Source organism: Macrobrachium nipponense, chromosome 13 (assembly GCF_015104395.2).
Source record: "Macrobrachium nipponense isolate FS-2020 chromosome 13, ASM1510439v2, whole genome shotgun sequence".
NCBI classification, from domain to species: Eukaryota; Metazoa; Arthropoda; class Malacostraca; order Decapoda; family Palaemonidae; genus Macrobrachium; species Macrobrachium nipponense.
The window spans coordinates 48,588,526-48,614,191 of NC_087206.1; the positions used below are offsets into that span (position 1 = coordinate 48,588,526).

At 39.1% G+C, this 25,666-nt stretch overlaps 1 protein-coding gene across 1 annotated transcript in view; it reads right to left on the reverse strand.

The window, feature by feature from the left end:
- The window catches only part of LOC135225786 (uncharacterized), a gene marked incomplete in the record, with an annotated part of 392,131 nt that overhangs the window by 147,656 nt on the left and 218,809 nt on the right, over positions 1 to 25,666 (reverse strand). Inside the window, 1 exon segment of the mRNA XM_064265264.1 lies at positions 16,880 to 17,059. Within this exon segment, the coding sequence (XP_064121334.1) occupies positions 16,880 to 17,059 (180 nt within the window).

Sequence of the window (25,666 nt, forward strand, 5' to 3'; positions counted from 1 at the left end):
ACCTGTTCGTCACGGTATGTGGTAGCTACCAACTCCGCCGTAGTGACGGAGTTGATAGATCTTCCTAGTCTTCACCTTGCTTCAAATTCCGCCTTGATTAAATGGTCCAGAATTTTAGGCAGCCTCTTGGAGAGTAGAGTGGAAGCGCAGTCCGGGTCAAGTTTACCTGCTGTAAACGTGGCCGGAGCTTCGTTCCAGAACCCCATACTTGCGGGGAAGAGAAGAGGTAGCCTCTGTCTCTTTTAGTACTCGTAGGGGTTTGTCCTCTGCTACTGCTTGTATGGTTAGTTCTGCTACCTTGTCTGTACAGGGCGACGGAACATTGTCTGGGGTCACAAACATGGTGTAGGTACCCTTGTGTGGCGTCATCTTAGTGTTAACGCAGTCCCAGTCGGAGAGGGTGCGCACCCAAACAGCTTGGGCTTGGTCCATAGGGAAGATCACTGTCTCCTTCGGGACCTTGTCTACTCTAACTAGCGTGTGTTCCGCTAGTCTGACAAATTCAGGAAAAGGAAATTGGCGACCCACCAGGAAGAGCTCAAAGTCCTCCAACGGACAGGTTCCGCACCCTTCAATTGTTAGCTTCCCATCCAAAAATGGGGCATGTAAAGCTAACCGCCACGGGTTGTTCTTATCAAATGGTGGTAGCTTTGACGCATCCGGCACTGACATAGCCAGCACCGGGGATCCGGAGTGGAGAAATCCGGTCATCATGTCTTCCAGGGGCCTGATCCTCTCAGCCAGAGATGTTATTGCCTGGCTGGAGGTGTCAAGAGCCCGAGGCGAGTCGTAACGACTCAAACCTCTCATCAACTGCTTCCCTAACCTTCGACATTAGAAGGTTAGCGAGGGTCTCATGGTCTAATCCAGACTCCGTCGCCTTGGATCTGGCGGACTTGGCTCTCGACCCCTTAGGGGGGAGAGAATCCTTGGCAGCAGGCGACTTAGCAGACGAAGTCGACGGCCGAGGGGCCGGCAATGACACAGTCGCCGCTGACAGAGCTGGTTTTGATCCCTTTGGAAGGGATTTCGGTTTTACTGATTTGATCTTGGGAACGACCGAGAGCGATCCTTCCCCAGGAAAGAAGAGGAAGAAGAAGAAGGAGTAGGACTCAGGAGACTCCCTGCCTCAATTACCTCCCCACCTACCTCCTCCTCAATGGCCATGGGTTCCGTGTGGATGCTGATGGCTGCCACCTCTCCTGTCATTAAGTCCTCCTGCTCCTCCAGAAGGGGCGTCGTCTCCGCACGGATGGCTTCTATTATGGGGGCGGCAGCCTGCGCCGGAACAGACGTCAACGCTGTGGACCCCTTGAACAGAGGGGAGCCCAGTCTTGAATACAGTACGTACGGCTGTCCTGCCGGCGCATGTCTCCCAAATCCAGAGACCCAACCTCTCAAAGCCACCCTGGCGTCATGGCGGACGTCATTGGCAGTGTCAGAGAGGGGATCGAATTAACCTTCCACTCGGGGAATAATATCTGTAAAACTTTTCAGTTTATTATAATAAAATTTTCATATCAATGATGTAGCATCCGTGAGAAGGGAAACCATCTCGTAGCAGATGGTGCACGCCTCCGGGTGCCAGACCATGTAGTGGCCGAATTGCACTGCGCAATTCACATGAGAGCGACACACCACATGCCCGTAGGTTTCGCCGAGGGAGGCGGAGCACCCTTGCATTTAGCAACGTACCTTCTGTAAGTTGAAATCTCAAATGAGTTTCAGCCTCAAGGGGAGCCAGAGCTAACTCTGGCGAGAGCATGCACCTTAACCTAGATATTGGTTCAAGACTTACTCACTAACAATTTCAACTCACTGAATGAATTAATGCCTGCTCCCGATTCTGTTCCTGGGGGGTAGATGTATGTCTGGTATGTGGGATCTGATATCCACCGGACCGGAGAAGAGGAAGGACCTCACCTCTATTATGGTTGGCAGAATCAGAAGGCTACATATTAACGTAGACGCATACCTGACCCATCTACTGTTCCCACCGGAGTGGGGAGCGCCACAAGAATGGGAACTGAGCTACGGCAAGCTTAGTGCAACACTCCGGTAGCAGATGTGAGGGTGAGTCACTCTCCGTCGGTACCCGTAAAGGTCCGGAGATGTCTATAGTACAGTCCCCAAAGCTAAACCTACTCAACGTCTCGTCTCTCATTGTCCTAAGCAATGCCGGCGGAACGGACCAAAGCAGCGGATCAGGGGAAGGCAATTCCTCTATCTGAACCTGCCTACCTCTATCGGGGGGAGCGTAACTCCTAGCCCGAGTCCGTAGCAGGGGGCGGACAACTGTAGAGAGAGACCACCGAGCGGCGGAGTTGTATATGTACAATCCGGAGCGATGTCCGCCGGCTGGTGTGGTACTAGACCGTTGTAAGGCCAGTGGAGCTATTCACTCAGAGACATAAGGGATAACATATAATACCCATAACCCCACTGCTCCCACCCCTTTCTTTCCCACTTAAGTGAAAACTTGAGTGGTCGTTCATCGATAAGACTACTAGCACCGCGAGTTATAAGCGTCCGGCAGAGCCGAGCCAGGACGTGGGGGAAGGGGGGGAGGGGGGGGTGGTATATGGGACGGCCGGTTGTGATCGTCTGGCCACCAACCCAATCAGAGATGGACGCCTATTAGAGGTTGTGTAGCCTACTACTACATGGGTGGTAGTCCAACTGGGCCTGTGGCCTGTCATGGTTGGTACAGCAACCGATCGGTGATCGCTCTTGACCGGGAGGACATAGCCTACTACTAAAGGTTGTACTAAAGGAGGCTAGGCCAAGACGAAAACAAACCAGACCAAAGTACAGCAATACAATAGACAATATATAATAATAATAATATGTATAATTAATAATGAGGCATCATGTAAGAGTTGTAAAGGAATCTATGGTTAATGAGAATACCCAGTATAGATCTAGTTTAACCTTCTGAGATCACTACAGAACCGGACAGTTAGGCCAAATCTCCTCTAAGACATTACGATGTGGACAGTAGCCCTGAACCAAACCTACTAAATTCGAATTTTTTCTATTCAGATCGGCAGGGAGGATAGGTCCAACAATGTGAAAAGAGAGAGAGAGGCTCTCTATCCTTGATATCCTCCCCTCTAGCCCCGTAGCGCCAGCAGGGGGAGAGGCATAAAGGGTACAGGGTTAGGGACACTTAGCCTACCTTCCAAGTCTAGCTTAGGCTTGGTCGGTTAAGCGGGGGGGGGGAGAAGCAACTCTTCCAACCTCTTCAGTGATATGAAAACAACTTGTATAACTCAACATCTATTTGGTTCGTCTAAACAATAACTCATGCACATCTCACACCGGGGGAGGGAGAAAGAAACCTCTCTCTCTCTCCTCCCCCAGGATAAATACGATAGGCTATTAGTAGCCTAACGATTTTACATGTACAATATGCTAATATTACGCTGAGATAGGCACTAACACGCTCTTGAGAAGCTGGGGGAGGGGGGACTAGAATATAAACTAATCAACCTTTCTTTAAACCCCAGAGGACATCATGAGCACGTTAGGCCTCTCTCCGAACCAATTCTAACTCGGATAATCATTAAGCATGTAATATAAGATACGTCTGATGACTGTATGCATAAAATTTTTTGATCTAAGTTAAAATTAAAAGGGAAATAATGTGTACCAAAACTACACGTGTTCTGATGATGCTCCCGAAATGGCGGACACGCCGACGGCCCCCAAATACATTTCTAAGGGGCCAAATGCCAATTTGGGAGGCCCAGCAACTATATACGTTACGAAAACACAAATCAGAATACTCAACTTAGAAGAAGGAGGAAGTTCTGCAGCCGACATCGTTAATTGTAGAGCAAATCTTGAGAGCTTAGAAAAATGCGTGCACTTTGTCTCAGAGCTAAAAACAGGAATGTAGATGGCGCGCGAGTCGGGAGCGAGGAAGGAGGAGTAACCGTTGCAACGGCTCTTGCCGTGAGAGGGGTTATGGAAAGGAATCTCCTAATTGGCAGAAGACCCGTGAATAGTGCCTTCCACTCGCCTTGTACTTTATACCCGACCCCCTTTGGTTGCTCGCGCGAGGGTAGTAACCTCAGCATACCATGCTAGCTTTTTTCTCTGGTATATTTAGGATCTATTTATACTTAGAAAAGTGAGCTACAGGAACTTTTCACCGGCAGACACAGAAATATATAAATTTTGGTATTTATATACATAACAACATAACATACATACATACATACACATATATATTAAATTATATATATATATAAGATTATATATATATATATAATATATTAGAATATAAAGGTTATAGTATATTTAGTTAATACACAACATACAGAATCCATACATACATACAAGACATACATATGTGAGTATATATATATACATATCAATAATATATATAATATATATATATATATATTATAAGATTATATATATTATATATAAGTATAATGTGTATATAATGGATATGTGTGTATACTATACATATATATATAGTTATATATATATATATATATATATATATATATATATATAGTATCATATATATATATATAAATACATAATATATATTATATATATATAGTATTGACAACATATTAGGCTGCACAGCGTTAAACGGCCTAATATCTTATCGAATTTTGAAGGAACGGAAAAGTTATGTAGAAATTTCGTCAGTGCATTAGGCTGCTTACCGTGTGTAGAGAAAGGGGTGGAGCTTAGACACTTGACAAGGAGATTGCTATCAGTCACTTGTTTGGAGATTTAGTAAGGGGGTGTATATAATTTTTGGCCAGCCCTCCCAATGCAATTTTACCTACCACATATTACTTTTTAGCCCCATTACCTTAATATGGGCCACGGCGGTAATTTAAGTAACCAGATAATAGCTCAGATATATGCATTGATGTCACCTGGCCTTAAAACAAAGCAGATATTAGATCAGCTGGGTGGGAGCAGGCGTTCAGTTCAAAGCTGGGTTGCCAGATTTAATGAAAGTGGCAACCATGACATTTTATCTCAAAAAAAGTGCCCTGGTATGCCTAAGAAGACTTCTGATAAAAGTTTAGCTGTTCTCAAGTGCCAATTAGAAAGTAATTATATATATATATATATATATATATATATATATATATATATATACATATATATATATATATATATGTAATAAATTACATTATATATATATATATAGATATATATGAAAATACCCCCATGACCCAAAGGGTCACTGGCGAGATAGGAGTGTGATAGGTATTCAAAACAGGACGTAAGCTAGACGCTGACGTGCTATGCTTGCAGCGGCCTGGTTTGCATTTGCCTGTGCAATCATTACCATTATCTGGCAAAATAGGTCACAGCGCCTTCCTATGAGAAGCTGGTGACCTATCACCTGCAGAGGTAACACGTGACTTCCTAGTCACATGTTTGCCTGTCTGTATGTTATGTATGCTGAGATAGCTTTGTTCTGCTATCTTGTGAAAGACTTTGTAACTTTAGATCTCTACTTCTCCTCATCAAGAGCAGTTATCTCAAACTAACTCTTCCTCTACTCCAGAGATGTAGTTCTTAACCCTCTTACGCCGACTGGACGTATTTTACGTCAACATTTTTTGTCTCCCGTGTGCCGACTGGACGTATTTTACGTTGACTTACAAAAGTTTTTTTAAAATTCGCGGAAAAATACTTATAGGCCTACCAGCCTAAAACTTTTGAATCACGCCCTTGGGGGATGCTGGGAGTTCACGGATCAAGGCGTTGTTTTGTTTACAAACGATAAGCAGGCGCGCAGGCGCGAATTTCTTTCTTATCGCACTAAAAAGTATCAGTGACACATCTCAAAAATTATTTCGTCACTTTGACATAATTTTTGCACTGTTTTAAATTAGCCGTTACATGAAGTATTATATATGAAAATGTGCGCATTTTTATGTAGAATACAACAATAAAATACTCATGATTGTAGCTTTTATCAGTTTTGAAATATTTTCATATAAATAACGATAATTGCCAAAATTTCAACCTTTGGTCAACTTTGACTACTGAAATGGTCGAAAAACGCAATTGTAAGCTAATACGCTTATATTCTAGTAATATTCAATCATTTACCTTAATTTTGCAACAAATTGGAAGTCTCTAGCACAATATTTCGATTTACGGTGAATTTATGAAAAAACTTTTTCCTTACGTCAGCTCGCTAACTCTTCCGAAAAAAATCATATGTACATGCGATTGTGGTAATGTTTGCACCATTTTAAAATTAGCCGTTACAAAGTTTTATATATGGAAATGTGCGCAATTTCATGCACAATACAACTAAAAACAACCCATGGTTGAAGCTTTTATCAGTTTTGAAATATTTTCATATAAAAAATGATAATTGCGAAAATTTCAACCTTTGGTCAACTTTGACTCTACCGAAATGGTCGAAAAACGCAATTGTAAGCTAAAACTCTTATATTCTAGTAATATTCAAGCATTTACCTTCATTTTGCAGCAAATTGGAAGTCTCTAGCACAATATTTCGATTTATGGTGAATTTATGAAAAAAATAACATTTTCTTTACGTCCACGCGGTAACTCTTCCGAAAAAATCCTACGTGCGATTGTGGTAATGTTTGCACCATTTTAAATTTGCCGTTACATAAAGTTTTATATATGAAAATGTGCTCAATTTCATGTAGAATACAACAATAAATAATTGAAAGGTGTAAGCTTTTTCTCATTTTTGAAATATTTGCATATAAATCACGATAAATAGAAAAAAAAACCACGTTCGGTCAACTTTGACTCTACCGAAATGGTCGAAAAAACGCAATTGTAAGCTAAAACTCTTACAGTCTAGTAATATTCAGTCATTTATCTTCATCTTGAAACAAATTTGAAGTCTCTAGCAAAATATTTAGATTTATGGTGAATTTTTAAAAAAATCTTTCCTTCCCTCCGCGCGCGGATTCTCTGCCACAAATCTCCGAAATATGTACGTCCCATTCTCGGAAAATTTGCTCTGTTTCATATTAGGCATTTCATAGAGTTTTATATATGAAAATGTGCTCAATTTCATGTAGAATAAAACGAAAAATATTTGAAGGTTGTAGCCTTTCTTATTTCCGAAATAATTGCATATAAAAATATATATATATATAAAAATTCGACATTCGGTCAACTTTAACTCGTCAGATATGGTCGAAAACTGCAATTGTAAGCTAATACTCTTACAGTATAGTAATATTCAATCATTTGTCTTCATTTTGAAAGAAATTGGAAGTCTCTAGGACAATATTTAGATTTATGGTGAATTTTTGAAAAAAATATTTGTTTACGTCCGCGCGTTACGAATTCATGCATTATTTTGTGATAATATTTTCTCTGTGTCGCTTTTATCGTTTTACAATGTGTTATATACCAAAATGATTGCAATTTAGTGTACATTACAACGAAAAAAAAGTAACTTGTTACCTTTAACCGTTTTGCGCACAGCGCGATTTGAATATAATTATATATGAAATTTAGTTTTTGCGCTATCATATATCGCATTATTTATATATGATAATGATAATTTTTTTCATTTCTGATGGTTGCATACTTCAGGCAATGACAAAAAAAGGAGCCAAAAATGAACTATTAACCTTGAAAACTAAGCGCGCTGTGATTTTTTGAAAAAAATATTTTTTCCGCTTCCGCGCTCACTCCGAAACCCCTCCAGCACACGGGAGACAATTTTTTTTTACCGCTCCGGCGTAAGAGGGTTAATAAATTGTTAAAGTTTGTTAACTCAGAGTTTGAGTCGTCGCCTCTACACTTAAGGAAGATACTAATGGGAACTTAAGACATCTCTGCATCGAAGTCACTCTGACGAAATGGGAAGTAGAAACACCATACTTGCGTATGACGGTCGCAAGCTACAACATTCAACGGGTCGGGTCGCCTTCCTATACTTAGGCGAGACCCGTTTATATACACTTGTGCTGTTGCCTTTGCATAGCATAACTTCCCCTCAGTAACTGTATGAAATGTTGTAAAGTGTCTGTAATATGTGTTCAGATTTCATAAGTTAACTTAGAGTTAATATGTTTAAATAATGGATGTTCGGAATTTGTAAAAGCATAATTTACAGTTAAGAAAGAACGTAGAGAACAGAGGGAAAGTGATTACCTTTGGTCGCAAAAATGTTAAATATTACTTATAAATTAACTCTTATCTCTCTTGATTTGTCAAAAGAGAATTTATTATCTTGTAAGTAATTTAATTGTGAAGTTAAATAATATCTCGTTCGCAACTGCTGTGACGTCATTGTCACGGAAGTGACGATATTATGCTTGCAACTATATTTCACTATCATATCCTTCATGTTAGAGAATTTTATGTTCTGAAACCGTGTAATAATAAGATTACTTATAATGGAAATCCCACTTTTTCTCTCTTTCCCGTTTTGAAAGAAAATTATTAAGATTACAGCAGCGTTTGGGCCCCAAAACATTTTGAAGTCTCTAGTCTCTCTTCCTGACCGAGGGAAATTTTTATTTTTACATTAACGTAAAGGTTTTGTACGTTCATGGTCACATGTAACTTTTAGATTTATTTCATTTCTTGATAGCATATTTAAGGAATTTGAACAGACAGTGTAAACATGATTTTGTAACAGCCCCTGTGAAAGAGTATATATTGAATTTGGAAGCTGCAAAAAGAAAAAAAAAAGGAAAAACTGGTACCAGGTGATGTGTTATTACAAGTTTTATGTGCACTTACAAAATATTTACAGTGGTTGGGTAAAACTACCTCATTTTTTTTAACAAATTGAATTTTTTTTTGTGCTCTGTGTTTGATTCTTTTGAAGTGTTAATTTTATGTTTCTTGTGATTAATGTTTTCTTAGTGTTTTACGTTTTGGTATTTTACGCATTGTGTGTTTATAATATATTTTTGCATTCACATTTTGTTTGATTAAACTTGAGCGTTTCTTAATGATTTAGTGTTGCATACTTGATTTAATTTAACAACTGTGAATTAATTTGCATTTACTTAAGATTTCTTTTCAAATATTAATTATTGCTTAACAGTTTGAATTTTGATTGAATAATTTAATTTATTAATTAATTTTCTTAATAAATTAATTTTTATTCAATTTTGCTTGATAATTAATTCAAGAGTTAATTAAAATTTGTATTGTTTTCAAGTAACTGTAAATTTCCCTGAGATTGTGAATTTCACATATATATTTTGAATTTAAAAATAAAATTTTTGTATTTGTGCTGTTTTCCTTCAATTTTATTGAAGTGAGTTAGAACCAGGGAAATACTTAAGACTTTTAAAGTGGTTGCTGGAGTCATGCCCTTTAATTAATTTAACGAACTTAATTGGATTTCTTGCATGATTAATAAGTTTTTAAGGGCTAGCTGTTGCCTTTAGAGTAATCAGTCGTATTTTATCTGTGATGAAGGTTCAGGTGTCTAGCTGTTATGAGGTACCTTATTTTTTGATTGGTAAGTGTAGTAACCAGATATTTGGGGGCTTCATCACAGATTTAATTGGTGACCATAGACCAGGGATAACAGATCACACAAATATCACTTTAGCTTATGGTTTATACTGGTGTTGTTAGGGATATATTTTGTTAGGAGAGTGCCCATATAATTGATTTTTGCATTTTACTGCATTGAATTATTAGTTGAGTAACTTAGAGAAAATGGCTCTGTTCGATGTTCAGAAGTTTCAGCAGCTCCTTCCATCCAAGAGTTATCTAAATCCGCTCTGACTAAGGCACAGTGGAGTGTTTTAGCAGTAGCATGTGGTGGTATTAGTCTAGTAGTATGGTAAAGGCATAAATAAGATACATTGCTATGAAAGCATTAATAGATTCTGGTAGAATAACTGAAGATGAGAGAAATAGCTCAAGAATTGTTGAATGTAGCACTGGCTGATCTTATAATAAACAAGAAGAAAAGAAAGAGAAAGTGATGCAGAGCTAGAGCTTCCACGCATAGCTGCAGAAGAAAGTTTGATTAAATTGAAAATGCAGGCTGAAAGAGAAAGAGAAGACAGAGAGAAAAGAGAAAGAAGAAAAAGAGAAGAGGAAAATGTAGCAGAAGAAGAAAGAGAAAGAGTAAAAGAGCTAAGAGAAAGGATAAGAGAGGAAAGAGAAAGAGCAAGGAAACAGGAAGAGAAGATTTTGAAAGGAGATGAAATTGATAAGAGCTAGATCTACATTACCTGTAACACTGTCTAACCCTACCCAAGGTAACCAAGACCCTGTATTTGATGTAGTAAGAGTGCAGAAGTTAATCCCTAAGTTTACTGAAGAAGCTCCAGATGAGTTCTTTGACCACTTTGAGAAAGTGGCTTCAGGTATGGGATGGCCAGAAGATATATGGTCAATCTTGTTAAAACTTTCTTGATTGGTAAAGGGAGAAGTGCTTATTTAGCCTATCAGCTGTGTAAAGATTACAAAGTACTCAAACAATGTGTTGCAAGTTTACCAGATGGCCCCAGAGTATTACAATGAAAGGTTCACATCTTTAAGAAAAGATAAGGAAACTTTCTTGGATTACATTTATGAAGTAAAAGATGTTTTAAACGATGGTTAGAGGCTGCTAAAGTTAAAATAATGGAAGATTGGAGGAATTAGTTGTTCTTGAACAATATCTAAGAAGAATTCCTGAACACATGAGAGCCTATTTAAGAGAGAGAGAGCTTAAGAAACTTGACAAGCTGCTACACTAAGTGAAGATAATATAATCAGTAGCAAAAGGAACTATGTCAAGTACCAGAATCAACAGTGCACAGGTTTCAAGTCTCATCCAAATTTCAGGAACAAATTTAATAATGGGAATCGTACAAGTGATAACACCAAGACAACGCAAGGCAATCCAATGTGAAAACCTCATCCAAATTTTCAAGACCGTTTCAGAAGCCTAATGCCTGCTTCAAGTGTGGAAGAGCAAGACACTACAGTCAGGAGTATTATCAAATACATCAGCAGCCAAAGCCAGTAAGTCAAGTGGTAAAAGGTGACCTGGTGAAACAGACTACGAGCAGTGTGGGGAAGAACCAGACCACAGAGAAGATTGAATCTAAACAAGGTGAGTGTTTAGCAACCAATAGAAATGTAACTTCAAGCAGTGAGTGGCTGAGCAGTTTGGATGCTTTTAAGCCATATATCTATGAGGGTACCCTGACAACTCAAGGAAGGAGTGTGCCGGTACCAGTCAAGGCATTACGTACAGAGAGCAACCATAGTGTGGTAGTACGTGGTCCTCACCCTCAGTTGGAGAAGAATTTCACACGCAATTCTGTTATTTTGAAGGGTATAGGAAGAGAAGAGTCAACTCCTATATGCTACTTATGCCTGCCGTGAATTGGTGACAGGGAATGTCGATTTTGCTGTGAAGGACTCACTGGCTGTGGAAGGTGAACATGTTCTGTTGGTTAATGAAGTTGGTAGTGTGCCATTTGTTCCTTGTCCTATAGTGAGAGATAAACCGTTGAGGATTAGTCCTAAGGTAGATTTAGAGAAGAATACCACCCCCACCCCTCCTGTTTCCTAATTGTTTAACTAGTTGGAGTATGAAGAAGACTACACCTGTAAGTGAAGAGACTGAGGATTTACACACCCAAGAAAGATCAAGTGAAGGATCTTTTAAGCTTAGAAGAGTTGTTCCAGGGAAGTGATGTTTCCCTCAGTGCTGACAAGAAGAGATTTCCCAAGAAGAAGAAGAAGAAGAACCTGTTGTTCTTGACGAGAGACATAGTAGTTAAGAGTGTTCCTTTAGACAGTAGTGAAACTACAGTAGCCGAGTTAGCAGATATTGAGAGTTAAACCCTTGAAGTTGGTCAAGTGACAAGAGAGAAACTAATGGAATTGAAGAGGGAGGATACATCATTAGCTGATTTGTTCTCTAGAGTTGTTGATCAAGAAGAGATGCAACAAACTCCTACCTGTTATTATCTGAAGGAAGGTTTGCTGATGAGGAAGCATATACCTGCAGATTTACCAGGAGATACTGAATGGGACGAATATCATCAAATTTTTATTTCATATCCATTGTGGAAATAAGTGGTAGCAGTAGCTCACGAGTCTGGACAAATGGAGAAGATCATGAAATATTTTTTCTGGCCTGGACTTCACAAAGATGTTAGAAGGTTCTGTCGAGAGTGTCACACCTGCCAGATTGCTGGAAAACCGAATTAAACCATTCAGAAACCTATAGAAGTTAGAGGAGAACCCTTTAGTAAGGTGATTATAGACGTGGTTGGACATTCATGTGTCCTGTAACAAGATATCCTAAGGTGATCCCTGTTAGGATCATATCTGCCAGGATAATTTCTGAAAAGTTAGGGGAGTTTTTCTCACGGTTTGGAATACCAGAAATTGTACCAAGTGATAGAAGAACAAACTTTACGTAAAAATTGTTTCAGAATGTGATGAATTTGTTAGGAGTGAAACAACAGTTTTCAACTGCTTATCACCCAGAGACTCAAGGAGCCTTGGAAAGGTTCCACCAGATATTGAAAGTATGTTTACAAGTACTGTTCTGAGTCACAAAAATAATGGGCTATTGGTTTACCCTTAATGTTGTTTGAAATTAGGAATGCTTATCAAAAGAGCATGGGATGTCATATAATGAGTAATTAGTATAGTTTAATGAAAAAATACATTAATTAGTGTGGCTCTATTGAAAAAAAAGCAAATTAGTGATAATTTTTTAGATACTGCCCAAGAAAAATCTGCAAATTAAAGAAAGTACCCCGTGGAAAAGTGAATAATGTGTGCCAGAAAAATCCGCGACAAAGTGGACCGCAGAATGTGAAACACTTTTGGGGGGTGGGCACTGAATATAAAAATGGAGGTATGTGAGTGTGGGTGCAAATATGCTTTTAAACGGATTGAACAATTTTAACCAAACTTGGTACACATATAACTTAGTGTCGAGGAAAGAATACTGTGGGGGTAAGACATCACTGGCACCAAAGGCAGTGGTGTGGGGAGGGGGTGGGAAAGGGGTGAAAATACAAACGAACGAAAATGACATTTATTAATGTCTAATCCATGGTTTTTGAGGTCGCTAAGATGAATTGTGACACTCCCAATGCCCTTCAATTCCAAGTTCAGCCCCAATATGAAGGAGATGAAAAGGGGTGGGGAGGGGGTAACATGTAAAAGTAACCAGAAATGACAGATATTAGTGTCTAATACACAGTTCTCAAGGCCAGTGAGATGAATAGTGACACTTTTTATGCCCTTCAAGTCCAAGTTTAGCCTTAACAGAAAGCAGGGTGAGGAGGTGGTGGGAAGGATGTGACAAAAATAACAGAAAATGACAGATAATAGTGTCTTGTGTCTAATCCATAGTTTTTGATGTTGCTGAGATGAACAGTGACATTCCCAATGGCCTTCAAGTCCAAATTCAGCCCCAATAGGGAGGGGGGTGAAAGGTGAGGGAAGGTGTGGGGGGGGGGGGGGTGAAAAGTGAATGGGAAGGCAGGTGACATGTAAAAGTAACCAAAAATGACAGATCCATAGTTTTCAAGGCCTGTGAGATAAATAGTGATACTTCCCATGCCCTTTAAGTCCAAGTTTAGCCCTGATAGAAAGCGGGGTGAAATGGGGATGATATATAAAAATAATAGAAAATGACAGATATTAGTGTCTAATCCATAGTTTTTGAGGTTGCTGAGATGAACAGTGATACTCCTGATCCCCTTCAAGTCCAACTTCAGCCCCAATAAGGAGGGGGCGTGAAAAGTGTTGACATAAAAATAACCTTAAAGACAGACATTAGTGTCTAACCAATAGATTTTGAGGTCACTGAGATGAATAGTGACACTCCCAATGCCCTTCAAGTCCAAGTTCAGCCCCAATAGTGAGGGGGATGAAAAGGGGTGGGAAGGGGGTGACATATAAAAGTAACAAGAGATATTAAAGTCTACTCCATAGTTGTCAAGGTTGCTGAGAAGAATAGTGACACTCTTGAGGCCAAATCAGGTGACATGTAAAATAAACATAAAACAACAGATATTACTTAGTGTCTAATCTATAGTTTTCAAGGTTGCTGAGATGAACACAGTGACAGTTCCGAAGCCAATAAGTTAGAGTTCACCCCTGATAGGAAGGGGGTGATAAGGGGTGAGAAGTGGGTGACATAAAAGTAATTTGAAAACCACAAATCATACTATCTAATCCATAGTTTCTGAGGTCACTGAGATGAATAGTGACACTCCCAATACCCTTCAAGTCCAAGTTCAGCCCCAATAGGAAGGGGGGCCAGAAGGGGTAAAAAATAAAATACAAACAATATATATATTAGTGTCAACTCCATAGGTTTTGAGATCACTGGGATGAACATGGGATGAACATAGACACTCCCAGTGCCCTTCAAGTTCAAGTTCAGCCCCAACAGGAATAGGGGTGAGAAGTGGTGAATAATAAAATGTCAAAAATGCTGGGCAATGTAACTGAAGCAACTATCTTAACAGTCACAGTATGTTTTTGTTGGAAATAAACTGTACCATGTAAACTGTAGTACACTTATGTATTTACTACACATAATTGCTTGCATCACCTCTTTATCAATTACTGAAAGCTTAAAATGAATAAAAGTATGATGATAACTATGATTATAGAGAAATATACTATTCAAAAGCACTAAGAATCTAAAAGCAAACACCTAAAAAAACAAGCACATGAGCTGTTTATAGCACTACATGAACAACTGAGGCTATTGGCTGAGATACAGCTGTTGATCCATAGACCACATGAATGGTAAGACCTACTTCTTCTGTTAGATAAAAGATTCGTGAATCTATGGCAAATACAGTAGTACCTCGAGATACGAAAGGCTCAACTTACGAAAAACTCGAGATACGAAAGCCAATGCGAAAAATTTAATGGCTCTACATACAAAAAGTTTTCAAGATACGAAAGGTTTCTGAAAGTCCGAGATTCGCTTGATAACAATTTTCAAACTCGCACCGCGCGCCGCCATCTTAGTTCTAGTAGACTCGCCACCATCCTCCTGCTCTCACATTGGTTCCTGATGCTAGCCACCGCCATGAGATCCTTCTCTCCTATTGGACAGCATCCCTCCCATCATGCATCTTATACATACGTGGCGGCGTGCCTAACTCGGCCACTTCGTACCAGAATCTTTATCGTACGCACGCAGCATTCGTTTGGTCCAACGATTTTGTTTAGTAATGTAAATTCATTAGTGATTTCGTTGTGCTACTTTATCGTGTTGTGTGACAATCTAATTAGTATACATACTACATTACTAATTACGTACAGTATAGTCATGGGTTCCAAGAAAGTTGCTGAAGTTCACAGAAAGAAGAGAATGCTTTCTATGGAGACAAAAATGGAGATAATAAAAAAGTATGACGCTGGCTTGCGGTTGAGTGTGATCGCTAAGGAATACGGCCGAAATCCGTCGACGATAGGCACCATCCTTAAGCAGAAGGAAGCCATCAAAGCAGCTACACCTTCCAAGGGCGTGACTACTTTGTCCAACAAGAGGAGCCATGTGCATAATGAAATGGAAAGGCTGCTTCTTGTATGGATTGAGGACAAAGAAATCGATGGCGATACGATAACCGAGACGGCAATCTGCCAGAAGGCCAGTGCTATTTTCGGCAATTTGATTGCTCAAGCCGAAGACGACGGCAGAGAGAGGACATCAACGGCAACCCAAGAGTTCAAGGCTTCTCATGGGTGGTTCGAAAAATTCCGTAAACGGACTGGCATCCATTCGGTGGTGAAGAAATTGAAATTAAGTAAAGTATAAAGTAAAAAGAATTGTAAAAATAAAAAAAGACAAAATAAATTTCATTTTAAGTTTTTTGTAAAGTTAAGTGTTACAGTTTTGTTAATGTGTTTTGTCAAGTTTAGTTTGTTTTTCTGACATTTTTTTATGTGTTTCGTAAAGTTAAGTATACGTATCTGCCATTTGTCCTCCTCCTCTGTCGCCACTTTTGGAGATCGCCTCACTCGAAAGGTAAGCTTCCACATTTTACGTACAGTATTTCTTGTATACCATGTACACTAATACACTTTATTTACAGGTTATTTTGCATTTTTGTTATTAATTTAGGTATTGAATGGTCCAAATTGTTGTAGTATTTCATTGTTTATAGGTCAATTTAGCTTTATTATGAAATTTACTGGGGTGTTTTTGGAGGGCTTGGAACGGATTAGCCATTTTACATGTAAAATGTGGTCCAAGATACGAAAACCTCATGATACGAAGGGCGCCTCGGAATGGATTAATTTCATATCTCGAGGTACTACTATAATACTATTCTATATGCATATCTATATGATTGATGGTTTGTAATGAAATAAACTAGTAATCCAACTAAAGTTAGATCCTTAGCATTCTTCATTGCAAGGTTCAGAAGTAAAATGGTTAGATAAAGGAACCACATTAAAAGGTTTCTCCAATCATGTGCATAGCTAACACTTAGTGAACATTAGTGGTCTTTGTCAATCTAAAACAGTCTACTTACCTACAACCATATGTAAAATATTAAGGTTACAATGTGTTGTCTTTTATAGAGAAAATGATAATAAAAACATTTAATACTAAACTGTATTTTGTATAGCAATTAAAAATATTTCACAGTAGGTAATAAATGACTGTAAGTTTAAAATATCAAAAGACCCAAAGGCAAAAAAATGACCCAAAAGAAGAGTAACAAAGAATATCTAATGAAAATTTTAATTTGTAATCCATTTCATAAACAGGAGAGGAAGAGGGTGCATTTCATTCAACCTGAAGTTACAAGACACATTTATCTGCGAAGTAACATGCCAATGCTTTCAAGTCTACAAAAACATAAAGAAAAAAAGCATAACTAAATTTTCTCAAACAATCTATACCAACTCTGGCACACACCTGCAACTTCCCTGGCTATATCAGCAACACTAAATCTGGGTTTCTTCCGAGGAACATTGGGGGGATCACGGGGAAGAATTGGAAGTTCACGATGGAATTCGATTCCCTGAATGCCTAAGTCTCGAGTATGTACAGCCCCTCGTGAGATGTATCCTAGCTGACCAGGGCCAACATATGGCTCTGTAAATTACAGTAATATGAATATTGGTATTTTTACATGAATAAAAGTTACTTTGTTTACAATTCAATTGATTTTATTTAATTTCTTTTTTAGATTTACTGATCTTTCTTTCCTCCGCAATATTTATTTTGCAGATATGTTGTGAAACAATATTCCTGAAAAGAAAGAGGAAAAACATCATCATCTTCATGAATGTTCTCATGACAGATTTTCTATTTATGGAATTAGACATTGAATAAGTTCTCTTCATTCTCCTCTACCATGCAGAAATTTTGTATTCACACTTTAGATACTTCAAAATAAAATAATAATTTTTCACTATAAAAATATGAAGAAATGAAAAATGAATCTTTTACAGAAAGCCAGATTCGAACACAAAGAATTACAAATATAACTAGATCTTTTGAAGTACACCAGCTTCTGAAACCTCTGAATATGACACTGGCATCTTATACAACTTTACCGTGGATCTTAGCAAGGATATATCTATCTTCTTCACTTCTAGTCTCAGAAAGGAGCCCAAGGTCCTAAAAACTGGGGCATTTGATTAAAATTGTCATTCTGTCACTAGAACCAGAAAGTTACCATAGTATAGATGACTTTCAATTGTCATCATAAACCCATGCCTAAGGCAAGTATGACCAATTAATACGTGGAACCAGTTTTAGGTCATTTGTACCATTCACTAGAATACTGTTCTCTCTGGTGTGGATGTCTGTTTCTGCCAGAGATTTACCTCTTTAGATAAAGTGGTTCGTGGTGGTAAGTTTGTTTCCTAATAGCACCAGTAATTATGACTAGGACCAAAAGTTGTATTTCAACAGAGATCTTTCACATTCACAATTGATCCCTGATCCTCTTAATCTATCCAGAGCAACTGATTCACTTTACAGCAGCATCAATATGCAGTAAATGTGCCTTGTACATAGTTATGATGTGAAGCGTTATGGCCAATAAGAATTAATATCAAATGATCTGACAAATATTTCTTTGGGTAAGGAATACCAGAGCTGTTCATTCTTCCTTGTAGTACATCGAAATAAGACAGTGAATCATGAACCCTTAATATGCATTTCTTCCATTTGGCTTGTCATTAAGGCTGAACTAACATACTCCATCAAAAAGGGAGTCAAATTAACAAACTTTTGAAACTGGAAACATCAAATTCGGTTTCCATGCCCACAAAGCCATGAGAACAGGAAAAAGTAGGTGGTCACAACCCTGGTGACCAGTCTAAAATTAGCTCAATCTCCACCCTGCTTAACAACTGTCTGATCTTAAAAACTATGAACTTCTCTGTATGGAGAGGATAAGGAAAGGATACCAGGGAGGAAAAACAAAAAGTACAGTGTACAGAGTATCATTCCCTGAGAATCATCACCAACTAAGGATTTTCTCAGATGCTTTGCTAGACACTCCAAAAAATTTGGCACATGATCTCCTATTTGACCTTTAGAGTTTCCAAACATCAATTACGGTTGCCTTGCAATATTTTCACTTAGAACGTAAGCCTTGATTACCTCAAAAGAGCTTACTGAAATGGATGAGGTAACAAGGTCTGTTTAGGTTGATATTCCAAAAGGAACTTCCATTAAAAAAAAAAAAAAAACTACAGGCACAGAATGCTAAACGGAAGACTTCGTATATGTATCGTGCTAAGAATTCTCTACCATCCTGATTCAAAACATCTGCAATGGCCTTGACTATTCTGGGGTAAGGAGGTCACTCATTATTGGGAGGAACTGTGAACCTCACCCTTAATATACTTGATAAAGTACATAATTGACGATAGAAATAAACATTCCTCAAGAATACCTATCAGCATTAGAAGCTGGAGCAGAAGTAATGAGAAAGGAATAACACTGGAAGAAGAAAGAGAAAAAAAGCAGACTTATGACCAGATCTAAATGGTGTTTAGGTAAACTAACAGCCTCTCACATCTACCTATACCCCACAAAATTATTTATTCTCATCATACCACTCATTATATTCTCACGCCATTATGAAATAAGTTTTTCTATGATAAAACAAGGTTTTAATTATACTTACCCAGTAATTACATAGCTATAGTTTCTACTATTCACAGCAGTATAGATTCAAATTTCGTGGTAGTGACACCGATAAGTGTGTAGGTGATACCAGTCTCTCCCCCTGGCGAGAAGGTTAGGAATGACACAGCCGATTACCTCATTCTGTTTGTGCTTATGCCCATCAGCGGGGAGGAGGGAGGGCTCTGATCATGTAATTACTGGGTAAGTACAATTAAAACCTTGTTTTATAATAAAAACAATTTTTAATTATGCAACTTACCCAGTAATTACATAGCTTTTCCCACATTGACAGGAGGTGGGATAAATGGACATACTCTACTCTACAACATTAAGTCATGTAATGAATTAGAAATAGATAAGCTGCTAGCATTGAAACAATGCCTGTCATTCCTTGTTAGTTAAGACAGCTTGCAGTAGAGACTGCCTCTGGTTGGTGCTCAACTTAACCTGTAGTGGCGCGGTAGTAAAGACAAGGGTTGCCTCTACTTAAGGGCAAGCCTTGTAGCAAGGATGATTCCAACTGCTCACAAGGACTACAATTTGCCCTTGCCCTGGGCACAGTACCATAACGAAAACAACCAGATTATTATGTCACCTACAGTGAAGTAAAAACCACAACCCATCCACTATAAGTGTCAGGTGCTCTGGGTACATTGTACCCTCTTGGCTCCCTAAACTTCAAACCTTCACTACAAGGTGTAAGTTCGGACAATAGGAGGGAATCCTATGCTTTCTTCCTTGATCCTATGCTAGTAATTAAACTTTAAAAGGTACTGCCTAAATTTTAACACTTCAAAAAACTCTCATATGCTATGAGAAATGATGATTGATCATACTACCAGTAGGTCGAATACCAAATGGACATATGAGATATATATCTCTTGACAGCTAATGAGGTAGAGGTTGTAGTTAATGTCATTAGCTTTGCTAAAAGGAGGAAAATGCTCCTCTTAAATCTGAGTCTCAGAAGATAAAGACCATTAGGGTAAATGGCAAGATGTTCTAATCCGAGGACGAGATGCATATGTACTTCCCATAACCCCTTGGGTTAAATCTGGTCTGGGCTTTTGGTTCTAGGAAATACCAGGTCATCTAGCCAGGCAGAGAGTTCCATTCTTCTCCCAGCCATAAAGCACTTCTGGCTCTGATAGAACGGGTTTGCACTCGACTGTAGTCGTCGTCCACAGTTTCTACCAGGAGTTAGTTCTGGTAAAAAAAAAAAACTTTCAGTGGGAAGATTTTGCTTCTTGCAGCTTAATTCATCCACCAGGACATTGAATTTCCCTTGTATGAACTTTGTTAGGATTCTGGTGTGGTTCTGATCTGTCCATAAAGGGCCCATAGACGTTACGATCGCCAGATCCGGTTATCTGAATCGGAAGTAAATCTCACTGTCTATGGGGTTATCGTCCGACCAAAAGTGGGCTGCCTCTCCGACCAACCCGCAACCTGCCGTTGCCAGGTTTGTGGCATCCGATTTAGTTCAGGTGGCCGAAAGACTCCATGTGATGGTTATTGCTTCATAGCAAAGAAAGATAAAGGAAAGGAAAACGCATTTTCGAGAAGTTTGGCAGCAAGGAGGCATTAGCGCATTGTGTTGGAGGTGCCTGTTCTCATGATGGTTCTAGAATCGGCAGGAGTGTTGTGGAACTCGTCAGGCGCCGAAGTGACGTGAGAAACGTCGCAATTTCTGATGCAATACCTCGTCTAGATTCTTCGGAGAAGTTCTGGTAATCTTGGGAGTCTGTGACGCTCGCCGTAGGCCCCGCCCCCAGGATGCCGTATAAATATGACGGACGAAGTAGGAGAAGGAGAGATCATCAGTTAGTCACAGAGAGATATCCTCAGTAAGAGCCACAGATCAGATTATCAGTGAGAGATCAGCAGCAGCAGAGATCACCCGAGAGAGATAAGAGAAAAAGGGACCGACGAAGGATCAGAAGAAAAGTTGCTCGAGAGTTGGTTGGATTTTGGTCAAGCCATTTTCAAGAGTGGACGACCGAGTTATTTCGACGTTGGGGGAGTCTTCAGAGAAGACGTTCTGCTAGAGGTTTTGGGAAGTTCCTGCCCTTCAAGTATCAAGAGTAGACATTATTTTCTGCAATATGGAGTCAAGAAGACGTCGGCAATCGCAGTTCTCCTTTTGTGAAGCCATCATTTTGAGTTGCCAAACTGGCTGGCAAGTACTTCCATTACCTCACTGTTCCCCCAGTTCATGCAGTGTAAGATTCTATTTTTTTTTATGTAAATAGGAGATACCATTCTGCATTTACCTTTGTTAGTAAGCTTGTAAATAAACCTTTGTTGTGTTAGTGTTTCTTTCTACTTATATTCGTATCCCCAGTTTCAACTGTTGGTGTCAAATTTTTGTTTGTTTTTGTTTATTTCGTATCGAACCTGAAGCGGACCTCTCTCAGAGGCCGTAACATTTTTGGCGACCTTGCTTAGAATAGCACTAACAGTTTGAAACGGAGAATATAGAAAGAGCCAGAATGAGTGAGATGGTGAAAGAGTTTATTGAGTCAGAGTCAGGTAAGCTCCTAAGTCTAGAGGGGGATGATCTCCGTGAGTATGTTGAAAAGAAAGAAAGAAAGAAGTATGAGAGAGATGAAAGAGCGGCTGAGAGAGAGGAAAGAGCAGCTGAGAGGGAAGTGCAGCAAGCGAGAGAAGCAATGAAAATGCAGCAAGAGAAAGAGAGAGAAGCAATGAAAATGCAGCAAGAGAGAGAAGTAATGAAAATGCAGCAAGAGAGAGAAATGTTGGTAATGCAGCAGGAAGAAAGAGAAAAAGTACATATGCATGAGCAGGAAGAGTGAGAGAAAGAGTGCATGCACGAGTTGGAAATTGCTCGTTTAAGGGAAAGTACTCGTAACAGTCGGACAGGCGAGAATGAAAACAAAGCTGATACATTAGGTATGAGTGCAGTGTTGAAATTAGTACCAAAGTTCGATGAGGAAGATGTTACAACATATTTCGTGTGTTTTGAGAAGTTAATGGAACAAGTAGGTTCTCCTAAAGAAACGTGGACTTTATATTTGCAGTCAGTTTTGAGTGGTAGGGCACTTACTGTGTATAGTTGCATGTCTAAGGAGGATTGAGATAATTACAATATCGTGAAAGAAACTGTTCTTAGCACGTATAGGCTGGTACCGGAGGCATACCATAAGAAATTTAGAAATTTGAGAAAGGATGAAAATATTACGTATGTAGAATACTATAAGAAGTTAGAAAGGCTGTTTTTTGATTGGTTAACTTCTGCTAAAGTCGATGATTTTGATAGTTTGAAGAACTTAGTGTTGTTAGAAAACTACAAAGATAACGTATCCCCTGAGATTAAACTTTATATAGAAGATAGGAGAGAAGTATCTTTTGTAGGAGCAACCAGGTTAGCAGACGAATATAGTCTAACTCATAACTTGAGTGTTAGTAAGAAACGAAATGATCCTTCGTCTGGTAGAGTACAAAGCAGTAAAGGTTTCAGTCCTAGTAATAGCAATGCGAGTAAAAGTGACTATTCCTGTTATACATGCGGAAAACCTGGTCATACGTCTACGTTTGTAAGAGTAAAGTGGCATCTAGTGGCTCAGAATTAACTTGTTTCCGATGTAATGGGAAAAAGCATTTAGCGAGAAATTGTGCTGTAGAAAGGAAGGACGGTAAGAAACCAGTATCGCTAGTTAACCTTTCATCAAGTAGGAATGATGTGATGAGAGAAACTAGGAAAATTTTTGGTGAATTTCTGTCAGAAGGCATAGTTTCCTCTCTTGGAGGAGTATTTTCAATGGAGGTAGTCTTGCTTCGAGACACAGGAGCTGCTGTCTCACTGATTAGGAGAGAGTGTGTGCCGAACAGGGCAGAAATCAATATGGAAGAAAAAGTCATGTTAGGTGGATTTCCTAACACTTGGGTTCTTTGTCCTTTGTTGAAGTTGAATTTAGAAAGTCAGGTAGTGTCAGGATTACTGAAACTTGCAGTTGTGGACAGTTTGCCCATCGAAGGCGTTGACATTATTGTCGGTAATGACTTAGCTTTATCCAAGAGTGTGAATCCTGTTGTGACGGATATTCCAGTGCCTGAAATGATAGTAACTAGGTCAGGTTTAGATACAGACATAGACTACGATCATAATTTGTTCGTGGATTCGAACGAAAGTGAGTTCGTGGATTCGAACGAGTGTGAGTTCGTGGATTCGAACGTGAGTAAGTTTGTGGATTCGAACGAGTGTGATAGAGGTGGCAAGGTTGATATTGGCATGAGCGTGGCCGAGAAACCTAACTCTATCGTTGACAGTGATAGCCAAGGGGAAAGCGTAGCTGTCGAGAGTAACGTAGTAAATGTAACGGTATCTACTCCTAGTTACGGTGATGAATTAGGCTCTAACGTTTTGGATAAGGATGAGCTAGTCAAGTTGCAGAGAGAGGATGAGACACTAACCCGAATTTTTTAGTATGAGCTGGATGATGATCTCGATGATGTGTGTAAGGAAACTTTTTGTTTAAAGGACGAAGTTTTGTGTCGTTATGTTCGACCGAAGTCAGGGAGTAAAGGGGAAATCACTGAACAATTAGTGGTCCCTAGGAAGCTTCATGAGCTAGTTTTGAAGTTAGCACACAATGAGCTAGGACATTTGGGAGTAAATAAAACTTTCAAGTGTATTAGTAGTGTGTAATTTTGGTCTAAAATGAAAAATGATGTAAAGAGGTATGTTTTAAGCTGTCATGAATGCCAAATTGCCGGGAAACCAAATCAAGTAATCCCCAGAGCTCCGTTGTGTAATATTCCTTCGGTAGGCGAACCTTTTGAGAATGTAGTTATCGATATGGTTGGACCTTTGGCTAGAAGTAAGGGAGGGAATATATATCTGTTGACAATCATTGATAGACTAACTCGCTATCTCAAGGCGGTACCCGTAAGAAGCGGCAACGCGAGGACCGTAGTTAAATGATTGTTAAATTATTTTTCTAAGTTTGGCCTGCCTTGTACTATACAGAGTGATAATGGTAGTAATTTTGTAGTGATAATGGTAGTAATTTTGTATCAAAATATTTCAAGGATAGAATGATAAGAGTTAGGCATCAAACTCGTAACTTCCACACCTTATCATCCCGAATCACAAGGCATTGTGGAGAGATTTCATCAAACATTAAAGAATTGCTTACGGAAATTGTGTAAGAACTTCGAACACGACTGGGAAGAAAAGTTACCATTCGTTCTGTTAGCTTTAAGGTTAGCACCGAGTGACACTACCGGATTTAGTCCTTTTGAGCTTGTTTTCTGTCACACCGCTAAAGGTCCTTTGGAAATGTTAAAATGTAACTTAATGAATAAAGAAGGTAGTGAGGACTACATCACTAATCTAGAGCATTATAAAAACAGTTTAAGGGATGCTTGGCAACTAGTGAAGGAGAACAAGAGGAAGAGTCAAGGGGAAACTAAACGAAAACATGATCTTAGCGCGAAAGAGAGACATCTCTGTGTAGGAGATAAAATTTTAGTATTAGTCCAGAAAGAAGGTCCCTCTTTATTGTATAAGTTCGAAGGTCCTTTTTCAGTTTTGGAGAAGGGGGGGAATCTGAATTATTTAATAGATATAGGTAAACGTAGAGCAAAGTGGCTGCATGTAAATTTGCTGAAGAAATATAACGAACGCCCCGTGCCTGTAGTGATGGTGTCCCAGAAAGAGATTAGCTTTGAGAAAAACTCTGAGGTGCTTGAGAATTTCTAAGTTTTTAATCAGGGTTTAGAAGAGGAAAAGGTGAGGGAAATACATAATGTTTTAGTGAATTATCCTGAAGCTATTAGTGACAAACTAGGCCTAACCAATGCTTTAGAACGTGATATCGAGTTGCAGGGCACAAAACCCATTAGGCAAAGTCCATATCGTCTGAACCCAGAAAAGGCAGAATCTGTGAGGAAGGAAATTAGTTGCATGCTAGATAATGATTTGATAGTACCTAGCGAGAGTGAATGGAGTTTCCCGGTAGTTCTGGTGAAAAAGGAAGATGGATCAGATAGATTGTGCATTGATTTCCAGAAGGTAAACAGTGTAACGAAGCAAAGTAATTTTCCCTTTCCCAGGACTGACGATTGCTTAGATAGAATCGGAAATTCCAAGTTCATCTCGAAGCTTGATTTGACTAAAGGTTATTGGCAAGTACCTTTAAGTGAACGAGCCCAGAAAATTTCCGCCTTTATAACGCCATTTGGTAGTTTCGAGCCCAAAGTTATGGCTTTTGGCTTGAAGAACGCAGCCAGTACCTTCCAAAGGTTAATGAATAAAGTTTTAAATGGCATCAACAACTGTGTCGTGTACTTAGATGATCTTGTGACATTTTCAGAGACTTGGGAGGATCACGTAAGGATTTTGTCGAGAGTCTTGGAGGCCCTTACCAAAGCGAAGCTCGTTCTTAATCTAAAGAAATGCGAATTTGGGAAAGCCTCTATTACTTATCTGGGACATACGGTAGGTCTTGGTAAAATCTGTCCAAAGGATCGGAACATAGAAGCTATCGTGACTTTCCCAATCCCAACAACTAAAAAACAGGCCATGACATT